Source organism: Pteronotus mesoamericanus, unplaced genomic scaffold (assembly GCF_021234165.1).
Source record: "Pteronotus mesoamericanus isolate MK-2021 breed Mesoamerican mustached bat unplaced genomic scaffold, CSHL_Meso_final contig_1205, whole genome shotgun sequence".
Classification (NCBI taxonomy): domain Eukaryota; kingdom Metazoa; phylum Chordata; class Mammalia; order Chiroptera; family Mormoopidae; genus Pteronotus; species Pteronotus mesoamericanus.
In genome coordinates this window covers 316,314-342,626 of record NW_026555044.1, presented here as the reverse complement: position 1 = coordinate 342,626, position 26,313 = coordinate 316,314, and the positions used below count along the sequence as shown (strand labels likewise).

General features: G+C 56.3%; 1 protein-coding gene across 4 annotated transcripts in view; it reads left to right on the top strand.

Moving 5' to 3' along the window:
* Positions 1-25,933, top strand: part of SLCO3A1 (solute carrier organic anion transporter family member 3A1) — a 191,801-nt gene extending 165,868 nt beyond the window's left edge. The window contains exons 6-11 of one of the 4 annotated variants that reach the window (XM_054585186.1): positions 67-265; positions 2,207-2,345; positions 11,445-11,620; positions 14,773-14,837; positions 17,417-17,659; positions 25,350-25,933. In XM_054585186.1, coding sequence (XP_054441161.1) covers positions 67-265; positions 2,207-2,345; positions 11,445-11,620; positions 14,773-14,837; positions 17,417-17,659; positions 25,350-25,432 — 905 coding nt within the window. In that variant the 3' untranslated portion in view covers positions 25,433-25,933. Of the gene's footprint in view, positions 1-66; positions 266-2,206; positions 2,346-11,444; positions 11,621-14,772; positions 14,838-17,416; positions 18,182-25,349 lie in introns of those variants that run through there. The other 3 variants (XM_054585194.1, XM_054585204.1, XM_054585212.1) reach the window with 3 other exon arrangements.
* The last annotated feature ends 380 nt before the right edge of the window (positions 25,934-26,313 follow it).

Below are 26,313 nucleotides of genomic sequence, written 5' to 3'. Positions count from 1 at the left end.
GGACCGCAGAAGCGTGCGCGGACGGCTGCTGTCCTGGCTCACGGCCCGCCCTCTGCTTGCCCGCAGGGATGACCGCGATCCCCTGTGCCTGTCTGGGCATCTTCCTGGGCGGCCTCCTGGTGAAGAAGCTCAGCCTGTCCGCGCTGGGGGCCATCCGGATGGCCATGCTCGTCAACCTGGTGTCCACAGCCTGCTACGTCTCCTTTCTGTTCCTGGGCTGTGACACGGGCCCCGTGGCTGGGGTGACCGTTCCCTATGGAAACACGTAAGTACCAGTGGCGTCTGTTCCCGCCCCTGGCTGCTCAGGGCACCGGGCTGCCCCTCGGGTAGGCTGATGGCGCCAGCGTCGTCCCTAGTGACCATGGGCCAAGAGGTGGACGAGGCCGCTGCCGCTGCCTCTGACCCCCGGGGTCAAAGAACAAGTGTGACCGCTCCGGACAGAGAGGGCAGACCGTCCCACGCCGTGCGGTGTGGCAGGGTGGCTGGGAGACGCTGGGGCCGGCGGTCAGCCGTCACTCCCCGGGGGGCCTGAGGTGCTGAGTTTGGCATTTGACGGTAGAAGTGATGTGAAGATAGAAAATAAAGACGGATTTCCTTGTAAAATTCAGCTTCAAATGAGACACAGAATGGACTTCAGCAGTTCCTTGGACTATCAGAAACTATCATCACACTCCACTCCCATAGTAATTACAAGCTCTGGCCCGGCTGGGAACTGATAAGTAGGAGGGCAAAATAAAAAGGAGAGAGGGGATGAAGGGAAGGAACTTAGTTTTTGTGGGACCATTTTTCTTATTATGTAGCTATTAGCCTTATATATCCCATACCGACAGCTGTTCCCTTTCCTACATGGGACCCTGAGGCCGCACTCAGAAGCCAGCCTGGAGCACCGAGACTGTAGCACAGCTGGCCTGCAGGCCACCAGGCCCTGTCCACGCCCACCACCTCCTCCAGGCAGGCCACCAGGCCTCCCCCTGCAGGGAGGCCAGAAGATGCAGTAGGGCCGGGCTTACCTGCCACCCCTCGAGGACAAGCAGGAGAAGTGGGAGAACGCAGGCAGAGGCAGCTCTCTGTGCATGATTCACACGCACAGGCGCTGCGCGCCCCTCTGTCCCCTGCACTGCCACCAGAGCCTCTTCCAGTCCCCATGCCAACACAGCCCCTCCCTCTCACACAGGGCGCCTCCTGGTTTGCACGTGCCCTTAATACTGGTATTTGGCGGTGCTGCCACCAGCCTTGCCGCGGCCGCTCTCAGGTGGTGAGCTTAGGGCGGTTTAAAGCACAGGCCCTGCTCTAAGGAAGTCACTCTTCAATGAAGAAGGGGAAAGCTTGGGGCCTGCAGTCCCTCCGCCGACTGCCAGTCAGCGGAGTCCCGGTCCCTTCTGCCACATGTAAGTCAGGCACGTTAGGGCAGTGGCGCTTCCTGGGGGGGCCTCGTTTCCTGCGGGGTCGCGCTGAGGGCAAAGGAGAGGGTGCATGCAGCACCTGAACGGGGCCTGGCTCGCGCGCCCGCCCGGTGTCCCTGTCCCCTCTTTATTAGGAGGCGCTCTGAGCACTGGGGACTCCAGTGAAAAGAGGCCCTTTGTCTCTCACGGCACTGAGAACACCCCCTTCTCCCTTTTCCTCTTTGCAGGTTGCTGCTCTAGGTAGCTGCCTTTAGGGGTGTAAAAGAATTTAAAGTATCTTAGTGCTGTTTTTCACAGGAAATGGACTCAATCAAGCGGGCACAGTCATCGCAGAAGCGGTGTAGCCACAGTAGTTTGTTAGGATCACGAGGCACAGGGAGTGAACCAGAGACAGGGACCAACCCAAAGAGAGGGGGAGCAAGTGTCCGGCCGTGCAGGAGGAGTGGTCGGTCCAGTGGAGGCTGCAGTAATAGGGGGCATCGTGGAGGAGGCTGCCCTGAGCAGGGCCCCGAGCGTCGCCAGCCCAGAGAGCGCGTGGCTGCGAATGAGAAGAGGGCTGCTGCTCCTCCGGCAGACAGGCTCCCTCCCGGCCGGGCGCCTGGTGCTGGGGACATCCCTCAGCGCTCTCAGCGGGGACTCTGGGCTGGATCTTGTGGGACAGAGGGGGTCACCGGTGAGTGTGGAGGAGGGAAGGACGGGCGCCAGGCCACTCGTCCCCGTGGAGGGCAGAGCAGTGTCACTGGGCGGGTCCTGTCGGAAGGGGGCCATTCTCTGACGGGCTCCCTGTTTCCTTCCTCTTTCAGCTCAGCGCCTGGCTCGGCCCTGGACCCTTACTCACCCTGCAATAAAAACTGTGAGTGCCAGACCGACTCCTTCACGCCTGTGTGTGGAGCGGACGGCGTCACCTACCTGTCCGCCTGCTTTGCTGGCTGCAACAGCACGGTACGGCGGTTTGCTCACGGGGCCTGCGGGGCGGGGAACGCGGGCAGCCGGGGCGGCTCACACCTGAGGTCCAGGGCGGGTGGGCAGCCCACGCCTCCCCTGCTCGGTGTTCTGCGCGGTGGCGCTCCTCGGCCGCTGCCCTGCTTTGGGAAGGGCCTTCCATCCACAGGTTGGGAGGACTGCTGGGTCCTCCTTGCTACATCCCATAGGTTTCCAAAAAGCATCTTTAAGCAGATGACGGTAAAAATTTAAAGGAAATTATATATATGCCAGAGAAATAGATAGTGGTTCAAGGCACTCACAAAGGGTATCAGTGGAATACGATGACTCCACAGGTAATGAGCTCCCCATCGGCAGAAGTATGTAAAGAAAGGCTAGAAAACCATTTATCAGAGAAGACCTCTTCCAAACATGAGACTGCCTGCCATTAATTCAGCCTCATCCCTACTCAGTTCCCTCAGTTTCTTCTCACCTAGATGCCTCCCACCCTTTTTGTACTCCCACTATACTTTTTTTTTTTTTTTTTTTTTTTTTTGGCTCTCTTCCTCTTGGCTTGAAACACACAGTTGGCTGTCAGCCTGCAATGACAGCCTGATGCCAAGCGACTGGTCACCAGCTCTTGCTGATCCTGCCTGCCAGGCGTCTCTTGAACCTGCCCTTCTGCGTCCACACCACCACTGCCCTGCTATGTGCTGTCCTCGCCTCTTGCTTGGACCAGGGTAGTAGTTGCCCCACTGGGACTCCCAACTCGGGGGGGGGGCTCCCTTCTGGTCTGCCTTCTGCACTGCAGCCAGAGTGATTTCTGCAATACTGCAGATGACCCTTTCTAGTGCTAATGTATCAGCTAGCAGATGGCTCCGGGCTCCGATCTAGGTGGGATTATGCCTCAACATGGGTCTGCCCTCAGCCATCCTCCTCCGCTCTGCCTCCTCTCGGCCTGCGGCGTCAGCTTCTCCCGCACGCCAGGCGCATTTGCGTACTGCTCCCTCCCGGGACGACACCTGCTGACCCGCTAGCACGTGGCCAGGCCCCTCCTCTGTCCCCTTCTGAGCCTTAGGGGCCCTGCCTCTGTGGCCTTGGTCCCGGGGGCGGGCGTCCCGTTTCACTGCAGTGGCCCGCGGGGAACATTTGTCACTGCCCTGACCTGGGCTTTCCTGAGCAAGGACTGGCATCCGCGGGTGCTCCCTAAATGTCCAGGAACGCGTAGAGGGAAAGCCAGAAAGGAAAACAGCAGAGTGGCTGCTTTCAAGGAATTAGAGTAGAAATCGTGTGTTTCCTCTCCTTGCCGCATCCTGTGTCTTTGGGGAGCAGCAATTTTCCTGAAATAAGAAAATGTGGATAATTTATTTTCATTCCCAAAGATTTAGTTTTTTCCTTGCTTTTAACATTTAGATTCCTGGCCAGTTATTAACATTTTTCTATAGAGAAAATAAATCTCCATGGGTAGGGAGGGGGGAGGAACAGATTTTTTAAATTAGATGATAAAGCAATTTCTTTATGTGAGTGGAGATGAATTTTTTAAAAAGGGATGGAATCTGGAGAGCAGTTAAAATAAAAATACAAGCTATTCTTTTTCATGACAACAATGTCATTAATATTCAGAAAGTTGTATTATAAATCATTGTTGGTTATTATCCTGTTATAAGAATTAAATACAGGCTAGAGCCCTGATACCCAAGGAGTCTATTCCAGAGCATTCTGTGGCCCAAAAATCGTCTTAAAAATTCCCTCTCACATGTGTGTTCAAGAGCCTTACTGCATCAGAGCCCAGCCAGGCCTCGGGTTGCTTCCAGCTGCCGGAACAAGCAAGCCATGGCTGCAGCTGTCGGCCGGCGAGCATCTCCACTTCCCTCTGGCCGCGCCGTTTATTCCCCAGACGCCTGCCTGTCCTTCCCGCTCCTGGAAGCCTCAGCTCGTCCGTGGGGTGCAGGCAAGGCGGGGAGGCTCTCCCCCTGCCCTTACAAGGCAGGGACTGGAGAAGCCCCAGACCCCAGGGCGGGGGTAAGAGTAGCGGCCCTTCCCCATAGAGACAGGCTTCAGCGCCCTGGCCCCCAGAAGGCGGGCGAGGCACTGGGGGGCACTGAGACACGATTCCTGGAAAAGGGCCCTTGGGACAGTTTAGCCGTAAACGCCACCACAACTGTGAGGCTTGGAACAGCAGCTTTTCCAGGAGCCTGCGCACCCCGATCAGGGCCTTCCACGCGTCCCTCATGGCCCGGTCAAAGGGCTCTCAGGCCGCCGTCCGAAAAAGAAAGCAACTGCCGTCTCTTAATCCTCTGCTGCAGTATTTTGAGAAAATGCCAAAAGGCAGATTACGTTCCTGGTTCTTGGTTTACTCTTTCCTCTTGTCTCCAAGCTCTGAAAAAAACTGTCCCACTCACCCAAGGCCCCCCCGCTCCGCGCTGGCTTCCCCATTCCCTCCGTTCGTTCCGTCACCATCTGCTGGGCTACTCCACCCTGCTCAGTGCCAACGGGCCACGCGTTCGTGTGCGCCCCGCCCTAGGTGTTACCTCGCGGGTCCTCTCGGTGACTTGGGAAGGTGTCGCTTATTCCCTGATGACAGATTAGTCACTTGCTGAGGATCACACCGAACATGTGCCGGCATTGGAGCGTGGAGTCCGTAGAACCCCAAACCCAGTGTTTCCCGGTCTCTGTGACTTCCTCCTTACGATGCCCCCCTTTATTCCACCTGAAGGGACCTCTTCCTGCATCCGCCTCCCAGCCGGAAGCTCCTTGCTCCCCCACCCCTGGGAGGGGCCCTTGCTGTGGTGACCGTCCTGGGCTCCCCCGCACACCCAGCTCCGCAACGCCAGGCCTCTGCGTGCGCTCTCCCTCTTATCAGGGACCGGTTGTCCAAGCCCCTCGCACGCCCAGCGCCCCCTTATGGGAGGCTGGGGGGCCTGTTCCCCCCCGCTGCCCCCATCGCAGAGCCCCCCACGCTGTCTCCCAGTGAGTCTCTCCCCTGCCACCCACACCCCACACCCCCATTGTGTTGAACGGCTCCCCCCTCCTGCCTCTCCCTCACTGGGCCCGGTGTACGGGGTGCGGCGGGGGGAGGCTCTGTGGCGACTCCCGCGTCCCCAGAGCAGCCGCGGCCCAGGCCTCCTGCGCGGCTGGTGCCCCGTGCTGGCCTCGGCCTGGGCCGCGCGGGAGACGGCACTGCCGTCTCTTGACTCAGGATCGGCAAGTGGGTAGGTCGGCTGGTGCTGACGTTTATACTTGAGACCCAGTCCTTGTGTATCTCTCAGCACTTGATAGCTTCCACCAAGACTGGTGAAGCTTCCCCCTAACTCCATTAGATGTGAGTCATTCACCATTCAGATAGTTCTGATTATAAGGGAATCTGGTTAGTGTTAGCAGGTTGCTGACAGGAGACTTTCCTTCCTGCTCTGGTTTAGGTTTTGTTTTTTATTTTCTTGTAGCTCCGTGACTGACAGCCATGGAAGTGTGCGGGATTGCATTTAATATGTGGTTTGTAATTCTGGAGCGGGTGACCAGGAGGGGTGACGAACAGACTGCAGGCTGGGTGGCTTTGTAAGCTCCCTGTGGCACGAGCATGTTGTCGAGCTTGCGTCTGTACCTCTCGCTCTCAGAAGCGGTTATTCCAGCAGAAGGCACGTGGTGTGCTGCTGGCTGGCTGCTGGAAGCTCTGTCCTTTCGACGTACTGAATAATTGACAAAAAAAATCTTACAGTGGCCGCCGGTAGAACATGGGAAGTCAGTAGGAGTCTGGTTTGTGGGGCCCTCACGGCAGGCGACCCGTCTGTGCCGCCGTCCGGGCAGCAGATGTTTCTCGTGCGCCTGCTGAGCCGAGCCCCGAGTCCCTTGTCCGCGTAGGGTCCATGGCTTGTCACCGACTGTCAGGGTTCTCAGTCCTGGCTGTGCGTGAGACTCACTTGGGACCTTTTCAGTAATGACGCCTGAGCCCCATCCATAGAAAGTCTGGTTTCCTGGTTCTGTATTCAGTATTTTTAAAGCGCCCGCCCACCCCGCCCCGGGGCTGAGCGCGACTGCGGTAACCGGTGCCTGCACCTCAGCCCTGTGCATCCGGGCACTCTTCTCTGTCCTGGGAGGTGCTCTGCGGGCTGGAGGGCGTTCAGCGGCTTCCCTGGGCTCTGCCGCCAGAGGCCAGTAGCAGCCCCACCCCCAGTTTATGAAGCCACTGGTGTCGCCAGGTATTTCTGTCATTCTGGGGTGGCCAGAATCACCCCCAGGTGTAAGCCACCGCTCTGAGAAAGGGGCGAGCTCTCAGCACTCTCTCAAGAAGCAGGTCAGCGTCTGAGCAGACACTGAGCGTTCTCCCTTTGCTCCCCTTTCCTTTGTCACCGCTCTGTGTGCCCGCGGGGACACCGGGCTGGAGATGAGCGGCACCGTCCGCGCGCTTCTCAGGGGAGGCCCACTGCTGCTTGTGCGCCGCCGCGCCCGCCCCGCAGACGTGTGGGCTGCGGGCTGAACCAAGCCTGGGTTTCGTCCACAGATCCCGGTGTCTCTCTAGACGTTGAGCCGTACCTGGCGTGGCACCGGCACCCCGACAGGGCGGCAGTTGGCTGCGGCTGAGCGGCGGCCGCCCCGCCACGGCCGCCCCTTGCACCCGGACCATCTCTCTCCGCTGCTTCCTGTCTGGCTCTCAAAGGCTTAGAGCTTGCAAACCCGCTTAGATAGCCCGGCCCCGTTTGCCAGAACAGGTTGAAAAGTTTGTACTTACTCTGGTGATAGCCTGTCATGAAGGACTGTTCTGAAATCCAGTCCCCCTGGGGGTGCGGCCACTCAGGGCACCTGAGGCGTTTGAGGCCCGGCCGGGCCGCGGGAAAGGCAGAGACTCCTGTGGAAATGCAGGAAGTGAGGAGCGCCCGTTCACTATAAAGTGAGATACAGTCGATTCTTAGAATTTACGTGCAAGGGCACAGCCAAGTGCAGGCGCCAGCCTGGCTCATGTGTTTGCAGAATAGTATTAAGGGGAAAGAATGCATTTAAAACTTTGTATAGGTTATGATCCCTTTTCATCAAGGAAAAAAAATCTAAATATATGTATATCTTTGCATGGAAAAATATTGGAAGGATACATAGCCCGCTGTTCATGGGTTAGCTCTTGCTGGGGACTGAAAAGTTAACTTTTATATATTTCTTTCAAATTTTCTGTTTATTTCTAAACTGTCTGAAATGAACATGCACCCTTTTTCCAATAAGGAGAACCTTTTTTATTAAAATAAATTTCAACATTGAAGGCTAGGTGGTTCCCTTCTAAGAGATGGAAGGAGAGAGGGAAGAGGCGGAGGAGTGAACTTGCAGGTTCTGCCTGCCTGGGTGGGAGCTGGTCCCGGGCGGGGCGGGGCCAGAAGGAGGGAGGGCAGGCGTTCTTTCTGGAGGAGGGGAGGTGTCCTGGTGGGGGCTCCCTCGTTGTCGGGGGTGAGCGGGGACATGCCTGGTGTGGGGGCCTGGGCCTCATGGCTTGGACGGGGATTCGGCCTGCAGACAGGGAGCCTTCGGGGCCTGGGGATCCCCGAGCGCCACCGCCCTCCTGGGCCCTGCCGGCCCCTTCCTGCCTGAGTGGCGGAGCCAGGAGTGAGCCTGGGGGTCCCCCTGGGGGCGGGAGGCAATGGAGGCTCCGCCAGGGTGTGCCCGGGCCCCTGCGTGACAGATGGCGGCTGAGAGGCCGACGGAGGTCCTGCTCCCACCTCGGAGTCGTCGCCCCGGCTGGCGTCCTGCAGCCGCGACCCCGCGGGGGGAGGCGAGGGTCTGTACCTCTCGGGGCTTCCCCCCACCCGCGGCCTTGCGGCGCGGGGGCTGCTGGCAGGGCTCTTCGTGGATGGTGGGCGCCAGGGTCCCCGCCTGGAAAGAGCGCCTGGGTTGGGCGGGCCAGGAAGGGGAAGAGATTCTAAGCTACGGACGGGCAGTGAGAAGTGACGGGCAGCGGCCGAGGGACTGCCCTGAACCGGGAGAGAGTCATAAATGTCTCGGACACACCGGGATGCGCTGCCATTCAGAGGGTGACGTCCGCATCCACGTGGCGGTGCCCTCAGTGCTGGGTCCCCTCGGCGAGTGGGACGCCGCCGCCGCCAGGGAGGGGGGACGCACAGGCGCGAGCAGGCGGACCCGCGCTCCCTGGGGGACAGCCGCCCTCGGCCGCCCTTGGCGCAGGACCGGGCCTGGCATCTCGCAGACATCGCCGCTCCCTCCCGGTGGCTGACTGCGGTTCAGGCAGACACGCAAGCCCAGGATCCAGGCTGCCGGGAGCCAGCCTCCGCTTCCCCGTGTTCGCGTCAGGCTCCTAACACAGGAGCGCCCGCCCCCGGAGCTGTCCCCTTAGAAAAGTAGTCTTCCAACCTAGGAATTAATGTGTTTGTATGATTAATAGAAATTGATCCATCAGTATGCAATGTGAGGGGAAACCCAAACAAAAACAACTTTATTTGCCAGTATTTTAAAACACTGCTGATGAGTATTTTGTGCTTATAATATGAGCTGTCAAAACAGCACGCTCACGCTTTTCTTCAGCAGTGGAAAAGGAGCCCAAGATTCCAGGGAGTAATTTTTCTCTCTCTCGAGGTCTCCAGCGTTATTGTAATTATTTATCCCCACCATTGTGTGTGAGTAGAAGCATTTCTCAATGTAAATTAATGACTGAAGTGTGGAACAGGCGTATGATTTTCAATGACTGTACTATTCTTCTTTCATTGGTTTGTTTTTTAAAGTTCTAGACTTCTTAATTTTTTAAGAAATGATACATTTATATGGTTCAAAAACCAAAGCATGAGAGGGAGGGCATGGAAACTGTCCTGTCTACCTCGGCCTCCCATTCACTCGCTTTTGAACCCACCATGGTGCCCGAGAGGCGATTCCTGTTGGTAGCTTCCTGTGGTGTGGCTCTCTGGGGTTCAGTGCGCGTACCCAGTCTCATTCTGTCCGTGTTGGGGGGGGGCGGGGAGGATTTGTTTGTGATATTCTTGGCGGTCCTTCCGTGTTAGTACATAAAGCGCTTTAGCTCCTGCAGGGTTGCGCCTCCGGTTAAACTGTCGCCACTTTGTGCCCAGGCAGATCCGCCTGTCGGGTGAGTTCCTACCGAACGCACAAGCCGGCTCCGCCTTGCCCCTCAGGTCACCCAGCCTCCCGAGCGTGGGAGGCCGCTTCCTCTGTGCGGGGCACAGTGGCCACCTGAATATCGGCAGCTGTCCAGGCCGCAGTGCCGTCCAGTAAAGCCAGGTCCGCCCACCTGCCCCGTCCAGCCCTCCTGGAGGCAGGGAGCCGCCCCGCCCCGGGCGCAGCGGAGAGGAAAGACCGTCCTGTGAGACGGGGAGGGAGGCTGCTGTCGTCCGGGTCAGGGGTTGCCCCTGAGCGTGAGCCCCGAGCCCGGAGCCCTGTCTGACTGTGGTGTACGGGCAGGGGGCGCACTGGGACCCCATCCCGAGGCCAGGGGCTGTCCCTCCGCATCCTTTTTCATTTGTGACACTACCATGGAACTCCATTGGAGGGCGCTGTCTCTTCCACTTAGGCACCTGAGAAAGATGAAACTGTAGGGCCTGCCTTTGTGGTGCTTCCCGCCCGACTCGGACCGGTGGGTGGACGACTCTTCCCCGCCGCCGGCCCTGTGCACCCAGAATCCCCAGCTCCTGTAGCGGAGCGCCCAGGCCCACCTGGGCTCCCACCTGTCACGTTCGCCCAAAGAGACGTGATCCCCGTCTCCTGCCAGGGGCTGCGGGCTTGGCACTCCCGCAGACGGGCTGGGAGTGTCCCGGGAGCGGCCCGCGTGCGGGAGCGGAAGTGCTGGGCGCGGGGCTCGCACAGGTGGAGGCAGCAGCCTGGGATTTGAGGACCAGCCAGGACGCCCCTGGGCAGAGGGGCAGGACCCGCACCTTTGCGCCTTTGAGGGGATGGCGGTAACTGCCGGGGGTGCTGTGAAGTCCACGGGAGCCCCTGCTCTGCGCAGCCGGCTTAGGGAAAAGGATCCAACCTGCGCACCGTCTCCCTCCGCCGCGGCCCGGCCCCTGTGCCGAGCATAGCATAGCCGTAGGGGGCGCTCCTGTTGGGGCGGGGGCACAGAAAGGCTTTTGGACACCCCTGCAACCATCTCACGTAGCTTTATGGGGTAAGGAAAGCGCCATCCGTATGTTCTTGGGGAAAGAAAAGAAAGGAGCAGGACTTTAAAGTGGGGGGTGGCCCTCAGGAGCACTCCCCCACCCACCCCGTGTGTGCTCTGAAAGCTGCAGCCCAGGAAAGAAAAGCAATGAATCATTTATGGTTGTTTTCATTTTGCATTCATTAAAGGTCCCTGCACTGTTATCAGTGAACCTTAATTGGCTTGGCGCTGGCTGGGCTCTGCCGCTCTCAGCCCCTGCCCCTCCCTTTGCCATCAGAAATTCCTGGAGCGTGAGCGAGCACCGTGCCTGGGAACGGGGCTGCCGGGCGAGGATCCCGCGAAGATCAGATGGAATGCGGGGGCTTTGCCGCCACCTCTCCCATCACAAATTCATCAGTGTGTCTCCCTGGGCTGTGGCCGGCTCCGCGGCACCACCCTGAGCTGCCCGCGTCTCTTAGTCCTCTGCTTTCTCAGCCGCTCAGGAACTTTCCCATTAGCTCCCCCTCTCTGAGCCCCACAATGGCAGCAACTTCATGGCTCGCAGAGCACGTCCTTTGTTCCCAGTGCCGCACTGGGCACCAAACCAGCCACAATACGCAGGTTACCTGATTTACTTCTTTTAATACACTTCAGTGTAATTATAACTGCATGAAAGAGAGGACAAATTGGCAAGTAATTGCAATGTTAATTTGGCAATGTTTTATCATATTGTGGAAGCGCAATTTCCTCCCTAATTGTGGGGGGGGGCTGCACATTTGTCCACAGTGCAGCTTGCTTACTGAGGGACACTTGAGCAGGGAAATGAAACACACAGGAGGCGGGAGCCCGCTCTCCTCCCTGTAAATACTCCTTTATTTGTACGTGTTTTGCAACCTCCTTAAAAGCTCACCCGTTCGCTCAGGCCTAATTAACGGGATGCTCCGGAATGCGCAACGGGGCTGCCGGAACAGCGCCAGCCGGACGGTGGCTTTGGGTTTAGGCACTGGAGGGACCCCCGACTGAAAGGGCTGCCTGCTGCTTTTCAGAATCTCACCGGCTGTGCGTGCCTCACAACTGGGCCACCCGAGAACGCGACCGTGGTTCCCGGAAAATGCCCCAGCCCCGGGTGCCAAGAGGCCTTCCTCACCTTCCTGTGCGTGATGTGTGTCTGCAGCATGATCGGGGCGATGGCGCAGACGCCCTCGGTCATCATCCTCATCAGGTAAGCTTACCAGGGCCCCCGGGGCCAGCCTCCCGGCCCCCCCCCCCCCCCGCCCCCGGTGAGCGGCGGCAGGTCCCCTGGAGATCAGAACCTTGGGCTGATGCGTAGACTCGCCCTTGGAGCCAGCTCCCCTGTAGGCCCGCGGGAATCCGTGACATCAGGCGCCGCACCAACAGCAGAAAGCAGGGCCCGAGGGAGGAGCGCGCCAGGTAGCGCCCTCCCGAGAATAGGTTCTGCCGGCGATCTTGAGGGACTGTGGGCCTGTGTTGGTTTTTGCGCGTGATTGGAGCCAGATGAAGATGGCGTTGGGCTAGCCGAGTCCCCGAGGCCGGCCCCCACCTGGCCACCGAGTGGGCACGCTTCTCAGACCTGCTTTGAATCTGGGCCTGGGGGGGTGGTGCCAGCGCCGTAGAGATACGAGGGCCCTCAAGGAGGGCGTGACGCTGTGCCGAGTGGCCCGTGGAGGTGCGCGGTGACTGTCCTTGTACAAACAGATGGTCGGGGAGAGCCACCCCTCGTTCTGTGGTTCCCTCTCTCAGGGCCTGTCCTGGGCCCAGGGAGGCGCCCCAAATGTGAAGCGTTGAGTAATATCCTGAGTCGCTGGCACGTTTGATTAGTGTGAGGGGCCTAGACGCGGAACGCGTGGAGCCCCGGCATCCCTCCGACCCAGAAGTGGCACGAGACACACAGCCCCTCCCCGGGTGCAGCCACCTGAACACACCCATTCAACCCCGAGGGCCAGGACCGAAGCGCGTGCAGGCGACCGGCGCACGTGTGCGCCCCCAGCTGCTGCAGCCAGCGTCTGCCCTTCTCGCTGTGCCACACAGTCCCTGGTGCCCCTCGTGAACTCTGGGGGGAGAGGGCTGAGAGGAAGCGCGGAGTGGTGTCTAGAAGGCCATTAGCAAGGCCTTGTTAGTGTGCAGGGGCGCCACGGGTACAGGAGCAAAGTGCCATCGAACCCTTACGGAATGTGAAAGGGGTATTTTAAAAATTCACACCCAGTGTTTGAAAGGCTGTAGCAGAACTGGCAAAACCACATGCAGCTGGTGGCATTGAAGAGCATGTCGCTCCTTTCGAAACAGCAATAGGGCATTGTGAATCAAAAGTCATAAAAATGTTCGGGGTTTTTTATGCAGTAATCCTGACTTTTGCTGCTTATCTTAAGAAAATACATCTCTACGAGAAAAAAAGCTCAATGCAGACAGATTTTTATTACAATGTTAAGTATAATAGCAGAACAGCCTGAATTGGAGTTAAATTATAGTACCACTGTTGAATGGAATAATGAAAATTCTTAAGAATGTGAGAAGTGTTTATGAAGTGAACTTTTGAATTTAAATTGTATATGGTGGGTGATTCTTTGTCACGTGTATGTGGACAAAACCCATCAGATCTCAGGTATGGGTTTGGGGTGGCTGCATTTCCAGTCATTTATTTTTTGTTATTAGAAATTCCCATGAAGTTCTCTTGGGCTAATCACACAGAAAAGCCACCAAGAAGCAGGAAAAATGACCCTCACCATTAGCAGTGACTGGTCCCCTTTCCTTCCCTATGACCCCTCTGCAAAACCCAGCCCAGTTGTGGTGACAGGCAAACCACACACACAGGAAGTCGGCTGAAGGCTTCCCCCCTCACGTCTCAGCCTGGCGAGCGCCCTTAGACACCCAGGCAGTGCTCGCTGCCGTTTCAGTGGTCCGGTCTCGCCGACCCGGCTGCGCCTCGCTGACCTCGTGGCTCCGAGCTCTGCTGGGGCCCGTGGGGGGCACAGGTCACGCAGGCCTGTGTTGGGGGGGGGTGCGCCTTATTTCGCCGCCCCCACAGCCAACTCTGCCATCACAGGCGCTCCGGGCAGACACGGCACAGCCTGAGCTGCTCCCAGACGTGTGCAGCCCTCTGCCCCGTCCCAGAGCAGTGGGCCCACTGCCGCGCCAGACAGGAGCTCGCCTGGCGTCCAGAGCGCTCAGGACGCCCCAGCAGGGAGGCCGCTGGCACCGCCGAGCCTCACGGGCCAGCGCCAGGCTCTCATTTTAATTTCTGCGTGCACACCTTTAGTAGCGCCCCCTCTAACAGACGGGGATACGGAGGCTCCGAGGGTGGTTCCCAATATCTGAGAGGCCTCTCCCCTAGCAAGGCGGGCAGCCTCGGCTGGGTCCCTGGCCTTGCCAGGAACTTTGAATGACAGACCTGATGCCGCCATTTCTGCGTAACTGTATCCGAGGACCACCCCTCCTGTGGGAGCCAGCCCCTCAGAGGATGGAGGGGGACCCCAGCTCCTTGCTTACCTTCCTGCTGGTGATGTGACAGCTCGAAGGGAATCGGGTTTCAGGCGATAAACATTCTGGCTCATTATGCCAGCATGTCATCTGGACAAGGAGACTTTTCCTTTGTCTTTCAGTCAGTCCTTTCAAATGAATGTGCAAAAAAAAATGAACCGTGGAGCCAGTAAGTTTGAAGACCTTGGGTTTTATACCATGCACATTCCAGAGAGAACCGACGGTGGCCTCGCTGATACAGTGCCGGCGCCCCCTTCCTCAGCCCGAGCGGCGCCCCCAGGCACCGTGGCACTCGGAGGGTTTCAGGACACATGTGAGGCGCTCATTGTAAGGGCCTGTCTGGGTGACCCGAAGCCATGGGCGTGGAGTCCATTCAAACCACGGAACTGGGCCGTGTGAAGGTGCACCCGGCGGGAGAGGACCTGGGCCTGCGTGGGGACGGGTCCCACTGCCAGCGGCCCCTCCAGGGTGTCGGACCACGCCGCTCTGGTTGACCTCTCCAGATGCCCCGGGAACGACAGGGGTGTTTGTGGCGCTGGCCCGTTGGTGAGCCACATGGGGGTGGTCTTCCCAGGTTTCTCACATTGGTGGGACCTGTTAACCTAAGATGCATCCCTGTCCTGGCAAAAACAAGGTGTCTTTAAATGAAGATGTTACGGCCAAATTTACATTCTGTCCTTCGAATGACAAGGTGAGCTCTAGTTATTAAAAACTTACCTTGTCACTACAGTTACCATTATTTTTCAGGCTTGAGGCAGGGAAAGCAGGAGGAAAAAACTATTGCTAATTCTCTGATGCAGGGTAGCGAGCGGCCCCGGGCCTGTTAATTAAAGTGGAGTGGTAAGACTCTCTCTCTCTCCTTCTTTTCTTTGCACATAGGACAGTCAGCCCTGAACTCAAGTCTTACGCCCTGGGAGTTCTTTTTCTGCTCCTTCGTTTGTTAGGTACGTATCATCTCTTTACTTCCTCAATAATGAATTGGATGCTAATGACCAGGTGAGTGAATCAGCGATATCGTTACATTTCTTGAGTTTGTCTTTTTCTGTATATTCTATTGAATTACAGAAACTTTAGAAATCTTGAAATGTGTAAATTTTGCTTAGGGTTTAGACCTAAACTCAGGCACTTGCTAGACATGGCAGTTTTCATTTCTATCAACTCTGCCAGGCCACTCTGGATTAATTCTCCTGGGCACAAGGAGAAAAAGTGAAGGCACCAAAGGGAAGACGGTCTGATGGTCTCATTCGGCCCCTTCAGGAGTTACAGGGCAGTGGGCACTCTTTACTGCACGTGAGATGGTAAATACACACGAAAAGGGAAAATGGCCCAAGCGTGTGTTTTCAGAGTGAAAATACTCATTACTCAAAATATGTAGCCACAGCCCTGGCTGGCGCGGCTCAGTGGATTCAGTTCTGGCCTGTGAACTGAAGGGTCGCCGGTTCGATTCCCAGTCAGGGCACGTGCCTGGGCTGCAGGCCAGGTCTCCAGGACGGGGCGCGGGAGACACAACCTCACATTGATGGTTCTCTTCCTCTCTGCCCCTCTTAACAAAATAATAAACTCTTAAAAAATAGCCACAGATGAGCACAAAGGATGAACTATGGAAATGTTTATAGAAACATTTCTGTAAACGGGGAAAAAACGCTATAATCAATGTCCAAAAACAGGGAATCAGTTAAATCCATTGTAAACTATCTGTATAACCCCAGTAAATTTGTTCCTCTTTACAATTCTGGAATGCCAAATACTTACACAATTGTAAAGGGCACGTGAACATCGTGGCGGGGAAGAGGTGTATGAAATGCTACATATGCAAATGTTTTTAATGTGTATATAAATGGGGGAAATATTGAAAAACTACACATGAAAATGGTATTGGTTGTTATATTTGAGTAGTAAGGTTAACAGAATCTCAGTTTTAAATTTGAATGAATGTATGTGCTTATTATTTCATGAGATGAATTCCTACATAATTGCTATATGGAAGAAAATATTCCGCCCTTGGATCCATGAGTAAAAGTAGATCCTCCCGGGGGCATGGCAAACGACTTCCAATCACTGATCATTCCTGTTACACCCAGGATGCTTAAATGACATATCCAACTTAGTGCTATCTCATGGGAAATAGAAATGTTCAAGGAGTGACAATAGCCAGTTCAGACTAGTTCAGCAGTAATTTAAACGAACACATCTTGGCCACCTGGACAGTGTAGTGGCTGTTGAAAATGAGCCCACAGTAGTAATTACGCCGACTTTTCTCATCATTGGCAAGGTAAGATGTGTGTGGGTTATGATGTCCCCTCCCCACCTTCACCCTGGTTTGGGCTGATGGACAGATGAATGTGTACTACCTAGTAGCAAGTAGAAGACCCTTATTTATGAAAAAGATGAGAACATTCCATGAAACAGTCATTCCACAAATACACCTTTATTCAGCACTGAGGGTGTTGAGTGCTTCACAAACCAGGCCCCGGCGAGCGGCACAGCCCCGCTCCTGGGCGCCCTCTTGCCTGCCGACTCGGGTCTCATGCGGTCCCGCAGGTGCAGGGTTCATGCAGAAACCTCTACGCATCTGACAACAGGAAAAATAGTTTTAGCATTCACAGTAACACTGATACAACAAAATGAAAAAATTTGCAAGACATTACTTAAAACTGAAAATTTTAAGACATTGAAAATTATAGAGCATGTGTAAGATGACACTGTTAAGATCATTGTGTATTGCCTTAAAATTTCATTATTTCTAGGTCTGTGCCAAGAAACCCCCCGTTCATTCTCTGCAGTCATACCTTGCAACTTCTGTTCCTAAGACACGCAGCAAGAGAGGAGCTTGGCCACTATGGTCAACAAGAGCAGGAGGCAGGGACAGAAGGACCCGGACTAGCCTAGAAAACCAGTGTGTGGTCGGTAGGAAGGCGGCCTCCCCTGGAGCCGCCAGCAGAGCCCCACGAGACGCCTGTCGGCTGGACCGGACAGGAGCACGAGGGGCAGGGCTGGCTGTGGGGCCCCCAGCGGAGCCGTGTCAGAGCAGCGGCTCAGTCTGACCCACAGGCCGCAGCGCATGGTGTGCGCAGGTCCCTCCCTCAGGAAGGAGACCCATCTCAGAAAGGAAGCCGCCTGCGCCGGTGGCAGAGTCCAGGGGAAGGGAGGCTGTCAGTGTGCGCGCTGGGTTTTTCTTCTTTCTCAGGCTCTCAGTGATGATCATGGCAGCATCTGTCATTTGTTTCATGCTCAGTTTAGCGTGTTCCAGGCGGTGATCCAAGTGCTGCTCACACATCCCTTGCCTCACTTTCCCGCAGCCTGAGAAAGAGCGACATGGTTACCCCCTCGGTGCTGGTGAGGAAACCAAGGCAGAGAGGGCTTGTGCAGGAGGCAGAGGGCAGAGGCAGGGTTCCCACGCAGGTGTCGCCGCCCAGCAGGGCCCTTTCACCGGCGTGTCGCAGCTCGCGTGCCTGTGACACTGTCCCCCTGGACATCACGCCGGCCGTCAGAGCCGGACACCAAGCGCTCTTTCCCCCGACAGGCTTCATCCCTCCCCCGCTCATCTTCGGGGCCGGCATCGACTCCACCTGCCTGTTCTGGAGCACGTTCTGCGGGGAGCAGGGCGCCTGCGTCCTGTACGACAACGTGGCCTACCGGTACCTGTACGTCAGCATCGCCATCGCCCTCAAGTCCTTCGCCTTCATCCTCTACACCACCACGTGGCAGTGCCTGCGGAAAAACTATAAACGATACATCAAAAACCACGAGGGCGGGCTGAGCACCAGTGAGTTCTTTGCCTCTACTCTGACCCTAGACAATCCGGGGAGGGACCCTGTGCCCGCAAACCAGACGCATAGGACAAAGTTTATCTATAACCTTGAAGACCACGAGTGGTGCGAAAACATGGAGTCTGTTTTATAGTGACTCAAGGGGGGCTGGACTCTGCCGAGCAAGCAAAGGGTCATTTTTCCTACAAAAAGAAAAAAGGCTTCCAAAAAACAGCTCAGTGTACACACACACACACACACGCGCACGCACACACGCACACACACACCCTACCACCACCTTTGTCCTTTTTCTCCAAATCAGAGCCAGACGGGACTCAGAATGAGAGCGGGGACCATGTGTCTGACGTGTGACCTGCCGGGGCTCAGGGCCTGCTCTTTGATGCCACCGCGTGGTGTCTCAGGACGCTGACAGCTGCAAGCAACAGGCACTGCCAAATTCAGGGAACAGTGGTGGCCAGCTCGGAGGACACACCTCTGCAGATACACACAGCATACAAAACAAAACACTTTTCAGAGCAAGTCTACTAAAATACACAAGGTGACCGCATTGCCAGGATCAGCACTAGTGACGCTCCCTGTGACAGCACCCCCCCGCCCCGGGGGGTGGGGAGGTGCCCAGGCCGGAGGCGTGGAAGCCCCTGTTCCCCGACTTCCGCAACGCGGGCCCCTGCGCAGACGCCCCAGCCGTCTGCACGCGGTTCCTGGCCCCCGACTTCACTCGGTGACGCGCACGGTGGTCCGTGCCGGAGTCTGGTGGGCGCCTCTCACCAGCTCCATTGCCGTGTTCAAGACCGAGGGCCCGAGGGGCGCCGGGCAGGGGGGGCCGGCACCTCCCCTTCCCCTGAAGCACCTCCCAGCGGTGGGCGCCCACCTCCCCCGCCCCGCAGAGCGACCTCAGGAAGCAGTGGGCCTCGCCTGGCAATGACTGACTTCACTCAGAGCCGGTGAAACCCAACACAGTCCAAGTCATTTGCCTACATTTGCCAAACATTTTGCCATTTTTTAAAAAATAATTCAATGCATATGAATTTCAAACTGTTACATGTATAAACCTCTCATACTATTTTTAACTACTTCTGAAATCTGTGTTAACCCTTCAGTCACTAACACAGTTCTCTAAACCGAATTTACTATGCTGATTGCTTTTACTTTCTTCCTTTTTTAATGCACCAAAATATAATGTGATTCAAGGGATGAAATTAATCTATTGTAATTTTTTTTTATCATTTTATCTTCATTCGGATATTCTTCGAACAGAATATACAATGTGTCGCATGTAGGAAAAAAATACTTGGAAAGAAGTGTATGTACAGCCTGCCTTTTAAAAGCCCCACCTTTGAGACAGAGGGCCGGGAGCAGGAGGAGCTGCAAATCTGCCCCCAGCCCTCCTCCCCAGGACCCGGTGACGCGGTCACAGGGGACCTTTTCTCCTCACCTTTCAAGTCTGGGGGCCTTTCTTGGCCGTGAGCAGAGGCGCTGCGCTTGGGCGGGGGTGTGACTGGCGCAGTGCCTCTGGGGAGGGGACACAGCCTGGGGCTCCGTGGCAGCGGCCTGCTGAGTGGCCTGCGGTGTGTGTGGTGGCGAACGGACCGACGCACAGGCTCCGGGAAGCGGCGGCGCGTGCAGTGCGTGAGGGTCCGTGAGGGTCCATGAGGCTGCCAGGGTTAATCTTGGACTGAGACACATGTGTGGCGGGGGGTGGGGGGGAGTGACGCAACCTCAAACAGCGCAAGCCTGTCACTGTCTGAGGGGAGAACGATGGGCAACACCTCTTGAGCCAGCAGGCCTGGGCTGCCGAGGCCCTTTCCAGAAGGGACGGCCTGTGTGAGCGTGCGCGTGGGCACGCACGGCGCGTTTACTTACCTGCCGTGCTTCCTCGGCGGCCTCTGTCCAGGCTGGCCACGACCCTGGGAAGGACCTCAAGCGCTGGTCGGTTGGTCGCGTTGCTTTTCTGCCTCAGGTACCTAGCTGCAGTCAGTGGGAGGGCAAGAAAAAAGGATGAAGAAAAAGGAGAATCAGGGAGAAAGAGTGTTGTGCCAAATTTTTAACAAGCGCTGTAAAAAGGGAGGGTTGAGTGACAGCCCCGAGTACAGACCATGCCCCGAGAAGGACAAGGCTGGTACCGTGGTGCCAGGCCACCGGGATCGGCTGCCTGGGACAGGGTGCTCCCGAGACAGCCCTTTCCTCGCTCTAGTTGTAGCCTGTTCTTGTTCACGAAAAACGGTCAATACGTTAACTAGTAAAGAGCGGGCTTGCTCTCCAGCTAACTCGTAAGGCACGTACGCTGTCACCCCTGAGGCTCCAGCCCCACTCGGTGCTTCATGGGGCTGCTTGCTGTTAAAAACACTTAGACTCCTTGCATTCTTTCCCCCCTAAGATTTTTAGATGAATGACAGATGTTGGGACAACAAACGAAACCTCCAGGGCTCAGTATTATCAACGACGGGGCAGGAAGGCAAAGCCTCGGGGGCAGGAAGGCTCTGAAGTGTGCTGCGTCACCTTTTAAAATGGTCACTTCTCTCGCATACCACAGAGCAGAAAACTTAGTGTAGTTTTAATTTTTCTTTTTGTGCTACAAAGAACCATTGTACATACAATGGCAGGTCCAGCTCCTTGGTTACTTGTTTGGTGCTGAGTGGTATTTTGAATAAAAAGATTTCCTGGTAAGATCTCCACTGGACTTACTGGAAACGGAAACCTGAGGGACAGAGGCAGCCACACAAGGGAGTGATGAGGCCTCTCTCCGCTGCGACCTCCTCCCACATCTTAGCTGAGCCAGCCCAGGGATGGATGAAAAAGTCTCTCTCTGCTACAACTTTTGACAGATTTTTGTAACTCCTGACTGTAGATGGTGAAGTTTTTTTACGAATGTGATTCATGCAGACGAAGTAAATGTATTTTGTGAGAGTCTCTCTCAGGAGGACGTGGTTTGCTGTCTTCCTTCAGCCCAGGCCGTGGGCTTGTCGGGAAAGACAGGCAGCTTCGCTCCCTGCCTCTCGCCTCTCACGGGAAGGTGGGGAAGCACCTGGGCACCCTGCCGCCCCACCAGGAGGCCACAGCAGCGGGCTTCCCTCCCAGCTAATGAAGGCGCAGGGGAGGCCTCCTTTCACGGCCCCCTAAGGAGACTGCTCGTGGTGCTGAACACAGAATAATAAGGGAAAACCAAAGGCTTCTAAGGAATCCTGTAACAGACTTCCTGCCGTGTTCGGAGCAGGAAGGAAGAAATGCGCTTCTCCATAAAAAGCACTTGTTTCTCACCCCCTTATAGGGCAATAGCTTCCTCTAAGGGTGGTTTTGAGGTTTGGTCGGGTGGCATGCCACACGCTCAAACCCCTGGCTCCACCTCCCTGTCCCCAGCAATGCGCCAGAGCCCCTCACTCAGGCACAGCCAGACCTCCCACCGACCACGGCCTGGGGTGACAGCCACGCCACCCTGAGGAACTGGGGCGGGACGACTTGGCCGCGGTCGCTAATGGCTTCCTGTGCGGCGTCCCAGAGCAGGCCTCGGCTGCGCGCAGCAGCAGAGGTCCTCGTGCGGAAGCCAGGGCAGCTGACTGTGAAGTCCAGGGCTGAGGGAGGGAGACGGGACCAGTGGTCCCAGTGCAGGGGCATCACACTCTGTTTTACTGCCGTTTCTGTACTTGGTCTAGTTTGGTGGAGATGAGGGGAGAGAACCAAGCAAGCCTCGTTTCAGTCCAACAGAGAACACCTGCTGTCTTGTGCCAAAAGAACATACCAGACACCCGGTAGGGTCTCCCCTCAACCACGACCTCCCTTATGCTCTGGGTTAGGATCCAGGTCAGATACCTAAGGGGCGCCATTTTCTGAGGGAGAGTGCCACCAACATGAAATTCGATGTAGGAAATTAGTTTGGGAGATAAATATTGTCCATATCTTCCTCGCTCATTATACTCACCTCTCCCTACCAGTACAAAGCCTTGAGTTCGGAACAGCCCCTAGGAGCGGAGTCATCTCCTAGCGCAGCTGGCCCCAAGTGAAGCTTTTGGTCCCAGCCCCTGGACACCTGTGGAGCAAAAGTGTCCTCTGGTGGAACAGGCAAAGACGACTCCCGTTCACGCACCTGTGGCTCAGCACCACCCGGGCACCCGCGGTCCGCACACAGCGGCCCCCGCACACCCCTTCCTCACGCAGGCAGGCGGCCTCCGCGCCCTCGGGCCCCGCAGCGGGCAGGGCAAGTGAAAAAGCCTAGCACAGAAATTCAGAAAAGCCAAGACTGCCCCCCGCCCCCGTACCTCAGAAACCTGGGACCCCGTGGAGACAGGGACAGGACGCACGCGCCTCGGGGCATCCACGCGGCAGCACCTGCCCGGGGCTAGCGTCGTCGGGGCCGCCCTGTGGCCCCCATTTTCAAAGCATGTGTGTATTCATTCCTTTGTGAAAGTGGGGCTACGTGCCAGGCCCTGGACCAGATACAAAGGCTAAAAAATAATAGAACCACGGTCCTGCCCCCTAGGAAGTCACAGTTCAATGAGCCAGACAGACCTGGACACAAACAAAAGCAACAGAATAACAACAAAGAGCCCCGCCTGAGTGTCCATCGGGGTGCGAGAAGGGCCGATTCACGGCGGTGCTGGGGGCGGGCTCCTGACCCGGAGGCCCGCAGAGGGGCGGGGCGGGGCCGGGAGGACAGTGCGCGGGAGGCTGCCTGGTGGTGCCGCCTGAGCAGGTTTACAAACAAGGACGGGGCCTAGACATTTTAGGCTCTGAGGGCCGCTTTGTAACGAGAAGGCGACAGTGGCCTCAGGCAAGGCACGAACAAGTGGTAGCTGTACCTGCAGAGGCGAGGGCTGGGTTCGGCCGGGGGCCCACTGGGCTGGTCTCCGCTCTGAGCGCGGCCCAGGCCACACGTCGGAAGTGTCCTTTAGCTAGGTGACCATCGACTCTGATACTCCTGCCCATTCCGGGAATCCAGTTCAGGTATCCCACGTTCCAAGAATGATGTATGTGGCTCATTCTTGTCAGGGTCCAGTGGTAAGAATGGCATGGAAGGGAAGACGTAGAAATAGGAGAAAGAGGAGTGGATGCAGGTCCTGGAGAGTATTCCCCCCGCCTTCCCATCAGCACAAAAATGGCACAATAAAACTGATAGACACATGCCAGGCAGAGTAAGTGGTAAACACTAATAAAAACTAATAATAATAGTTGCTAACATTTTTCAAGCACTTACTATGAGCCAGCTTATTACCTGTGTTAACTCATTTCATCTCAGTGGCCCCATGAGTCAGGAACTGTTACAATCTTCACTTTGTAAGAGACGAACACGAGGCTTGAAAAGCTTCCAGAATTGGCCCAAGGTCACAAGCACAGTGGGGATTCAAAAGCCAGCTCTGAGCCCAAAGCCCGCACGCCTGGTGCCACGGGCACACACGCCCTACTCGGCAAGACGGCGGGACCCTCCCCACCTCCAGGGACTGACCAACCAGGAAAACTGGCTCGAATGGGCTGTGGGGCCCCGCACACCCTCCCGGCCCCGGGGCGACAGTCGGGGCCCAGCGGCAGCTGTGCTCCAGGGCAGCCTTCCCTGCTGTGCTGTCCCTGGTCTAAGCGCAGAGCCCAGCGCCTTGTTTGCCCAGGGACGCGCTGCCGGAAGCAGACCAGCAGGAGGAGGAAGTGGGAGATTCCTCTGCCCTGATGCATCCTGAAATGTTCTTTCAAAGCACCGGGGTACAGGGGAGACACCCCTCCGTGCTGGCCATCTGCTCCAGTGCGGGACCCCCTCGCCCCGCCCAGAGTCACCGGGGTTCACAGCACGAGCCTCGGGGGCTCAGCTCTGGCCCAGGGCCTTCGGACACACCGACGCTGGTCCCCGGGTGAGTGTCTTACTCTATTATCAGATGCGAGGCTTTTAGAAACAGTTTCTAGACATTTCTATTTCTGCGTTAATGATTCAGGCCAACAATCAGTACTTGATGATTACCTTATGGAGAAAATGTTCAGAATTTATGCTAAAGTGATCATGTTCTTCCACTATGAGCAAATGGAACAACATAGTAAATTCTCTGGAGGTTTAATATTCTGTAGGTTGAGATTTTACCATCCCATTAAATCCCTCGAAGTTATGTTTCTCTTAAATTCACGCTAGCTTAATGGAAGATAGCTCTCACGAAGATGTATTTGTCAACACCGTTTGATTTTAGAAGCTAAGATCATAAAGGGAATTGGAAGTACGCAGCATAGGAAGTTTCATTACAAGAGAAACCCACCACAAAGGGAACTCTAGTCCCAGAGGGGAGGGGCTGGGGGCTCGAGTTCAGTAAGAGCCTGCTGCCCGTGTGGCCGGTGCCACCAGGTGACTCTTCCAGCAGCTTCCTCACACCAGCCCTGCAAGGTAGGTATGTTCCCCACCCCCCACCCCCACTTTACAGGTCAGAAAACCAAGGCTCAGTAAACCCAAGCTTCCCAAGGTCACGTAGCTAGTTAGTCCCCGAGAGCCGATGCCAGTTGTCTGACTCCTGAACCAGTGCTTTTTCTGCTCTATCACGTGGCCGTCACAGTAGGGACACAGAGCTGCCTCCTTATGAGCTTTGCTGAGGCCAACAGGGCATCTACTATGGGGAAAACCCCCAGAGAAGTCTGTAGTTTTTGTAGAGAATGAACCCAGAGGTGGGGAGAAAACCTCAGCCAAATTTTGCCCACAAGCACAGGAATCTAAAATAAGAAAAACACTTTTTGTACTTCAAAAATTGAATATCAGAGATATTTAAAACCACTCCTTCCTCCTTCCACCAGTCACTGGGTAAACCTCTGCCTTACTCATTCTGGGCACAAGAACAAAGCCGTGCGCTCGCTTCTGCCCCAGCCTCCCCGCTCCCTGCCCCTAACACACGGGGCAGGATCCCCGGGACTGTGAGCCTTGAGTTCGTGAAGTTCAGGAAGGGCTGCTTCCATAGGCCAGAGCTCAGCTGCCACGTTCTGAGCAGCGCAGCGGCCCTTGCGCAGACAGGCTGCATACCGCCGGGTCGGAGGCTAAAGAGGACCAGTAAATGAGCGAGCAGGGACTTCCCTGGCCCCACGGTGCCTGTTGCTAAACAGGAAAGCTGCCTGCCACCGTCACTGAGACCTACACAGCTTGTAAGTCATCGCAGGGATGAGCTGGGTTTCTAGAGCCTTTTAAATAGAGCCACAGCATCTGTCCGGGAAGCGTGGCATGGGCTGAAAGCCTCGCTCGGGCGAGATCGCTCCTCTCAGCACGCGGTGAACAGCCGCAGGGGAACGAAGCTGCACGGGCCACCAGGCTGGAGGAGCGCGCCTGGGCTATGACGCGGCGGCTGCTTCCGGCACTCGGCCACCTGCCTCGCAGTAGAGACTGCAGTGACACTTAGACTCCCAGAACAAAAGGTCCGTGGCTGCTGATTTATGCAAGTCAGTGACCTGGGTACGTCTTACTCATCCCCACAGAAGCATCCATGTGAATGTTGCATAGATACATCGATAAGTATGCTTCTCAGAGGGATGTGGCCTTCAAAAGAGGCCTTTGAGCTTGAAATCTGTTTCCTTGGGGTTATATGGAGCAAAACCCAGCATTTTATTGGCATGACTTCCTGTTCTTGTCCATGCCACTGGAAAGCCACAGTGCTATTACGTAAGCCTAAAAAAAAGTAGGAAAACCAGAAAAGACCGACCTCTCTTTTTTCCTCTTGGCTCTTCTCTCCCCTCCCCCTTTAGGCACAGAGTACCAAGACATTGAGACTGAGAAAACCTGCCCCGAGTCACATTCACCTTCAGAAGATTCCTTTGTGAGAAGCTGAGGGCCTGGCCCTCGTCCTCCTGCCGACAGCGGCCCATCAGCACCCACAGACCTCGCGGGCTGGCTTAGCCTGCTCTGCCCGAGAGCCCGAGGGCCCCGGGGGGGTTGCCCAGCCAGAGCTCGGTCCTCTGAGGTGGCTGTGACCAGCAGGCCTCCGACCCCTCAGAGCGGGCGCCTTTCCCGGTCGCTAGAGGGGTAGCGACCTGGCACGCGACTCCCTCTGGCCCAGCCCTCCCCTGGCGCCCGCGGGGGTGGCCCGCGGACGCGCTTTAGACCCCCCTCTGCAGAATGCTCCTCGGACCGAGGCTTCTCCCACAGCTCTTCCGAAACCCACCAAGGCTGGGCTTCAATAGCAGGGGTCGACAGCCAGCCTGTTTCACAGAATGGAGGGGCAAGCACATGCTCAATAGATTTTGAGTGTGTTATTCTGTATTTTTGCAGCTTCTATTTTCTAGATGAGCAGTTTAGAGATACGTGATGTAAAATACATACTGTATGATTGCTGAAAATTATATTAAAAGCACTATTTTAATTCTTCTTCTGTCTTATGCTGTAATCTCTATTCTTTCTCTCTGTGTCTTTGGGTAGAATGATCCTAAGAGATTCTGTAGGGGAGTGTTCCTGGCTGTGTGTGCTCTACATTCCTGGCCTTGGAACTGGTCCAAAGAGCACGGGCTCTGGAGTCCAGAGAGGCCTGAGTTCAAGTCTGCACCTTAGCACTTGCTGGGGTGGGGGGGGGGTGGCACTGAGCGAGTGCTCTGCCTGCTCCGAGCCCCAGTTCCATCACCTAGAAAATGGGACTGCTGACGCCTGCTTTGTACCAGCGTGCCAAGCTAGCATCTGCTTCACCTTTCTGGTTCTCCCACTTCCTATATAAGCCGC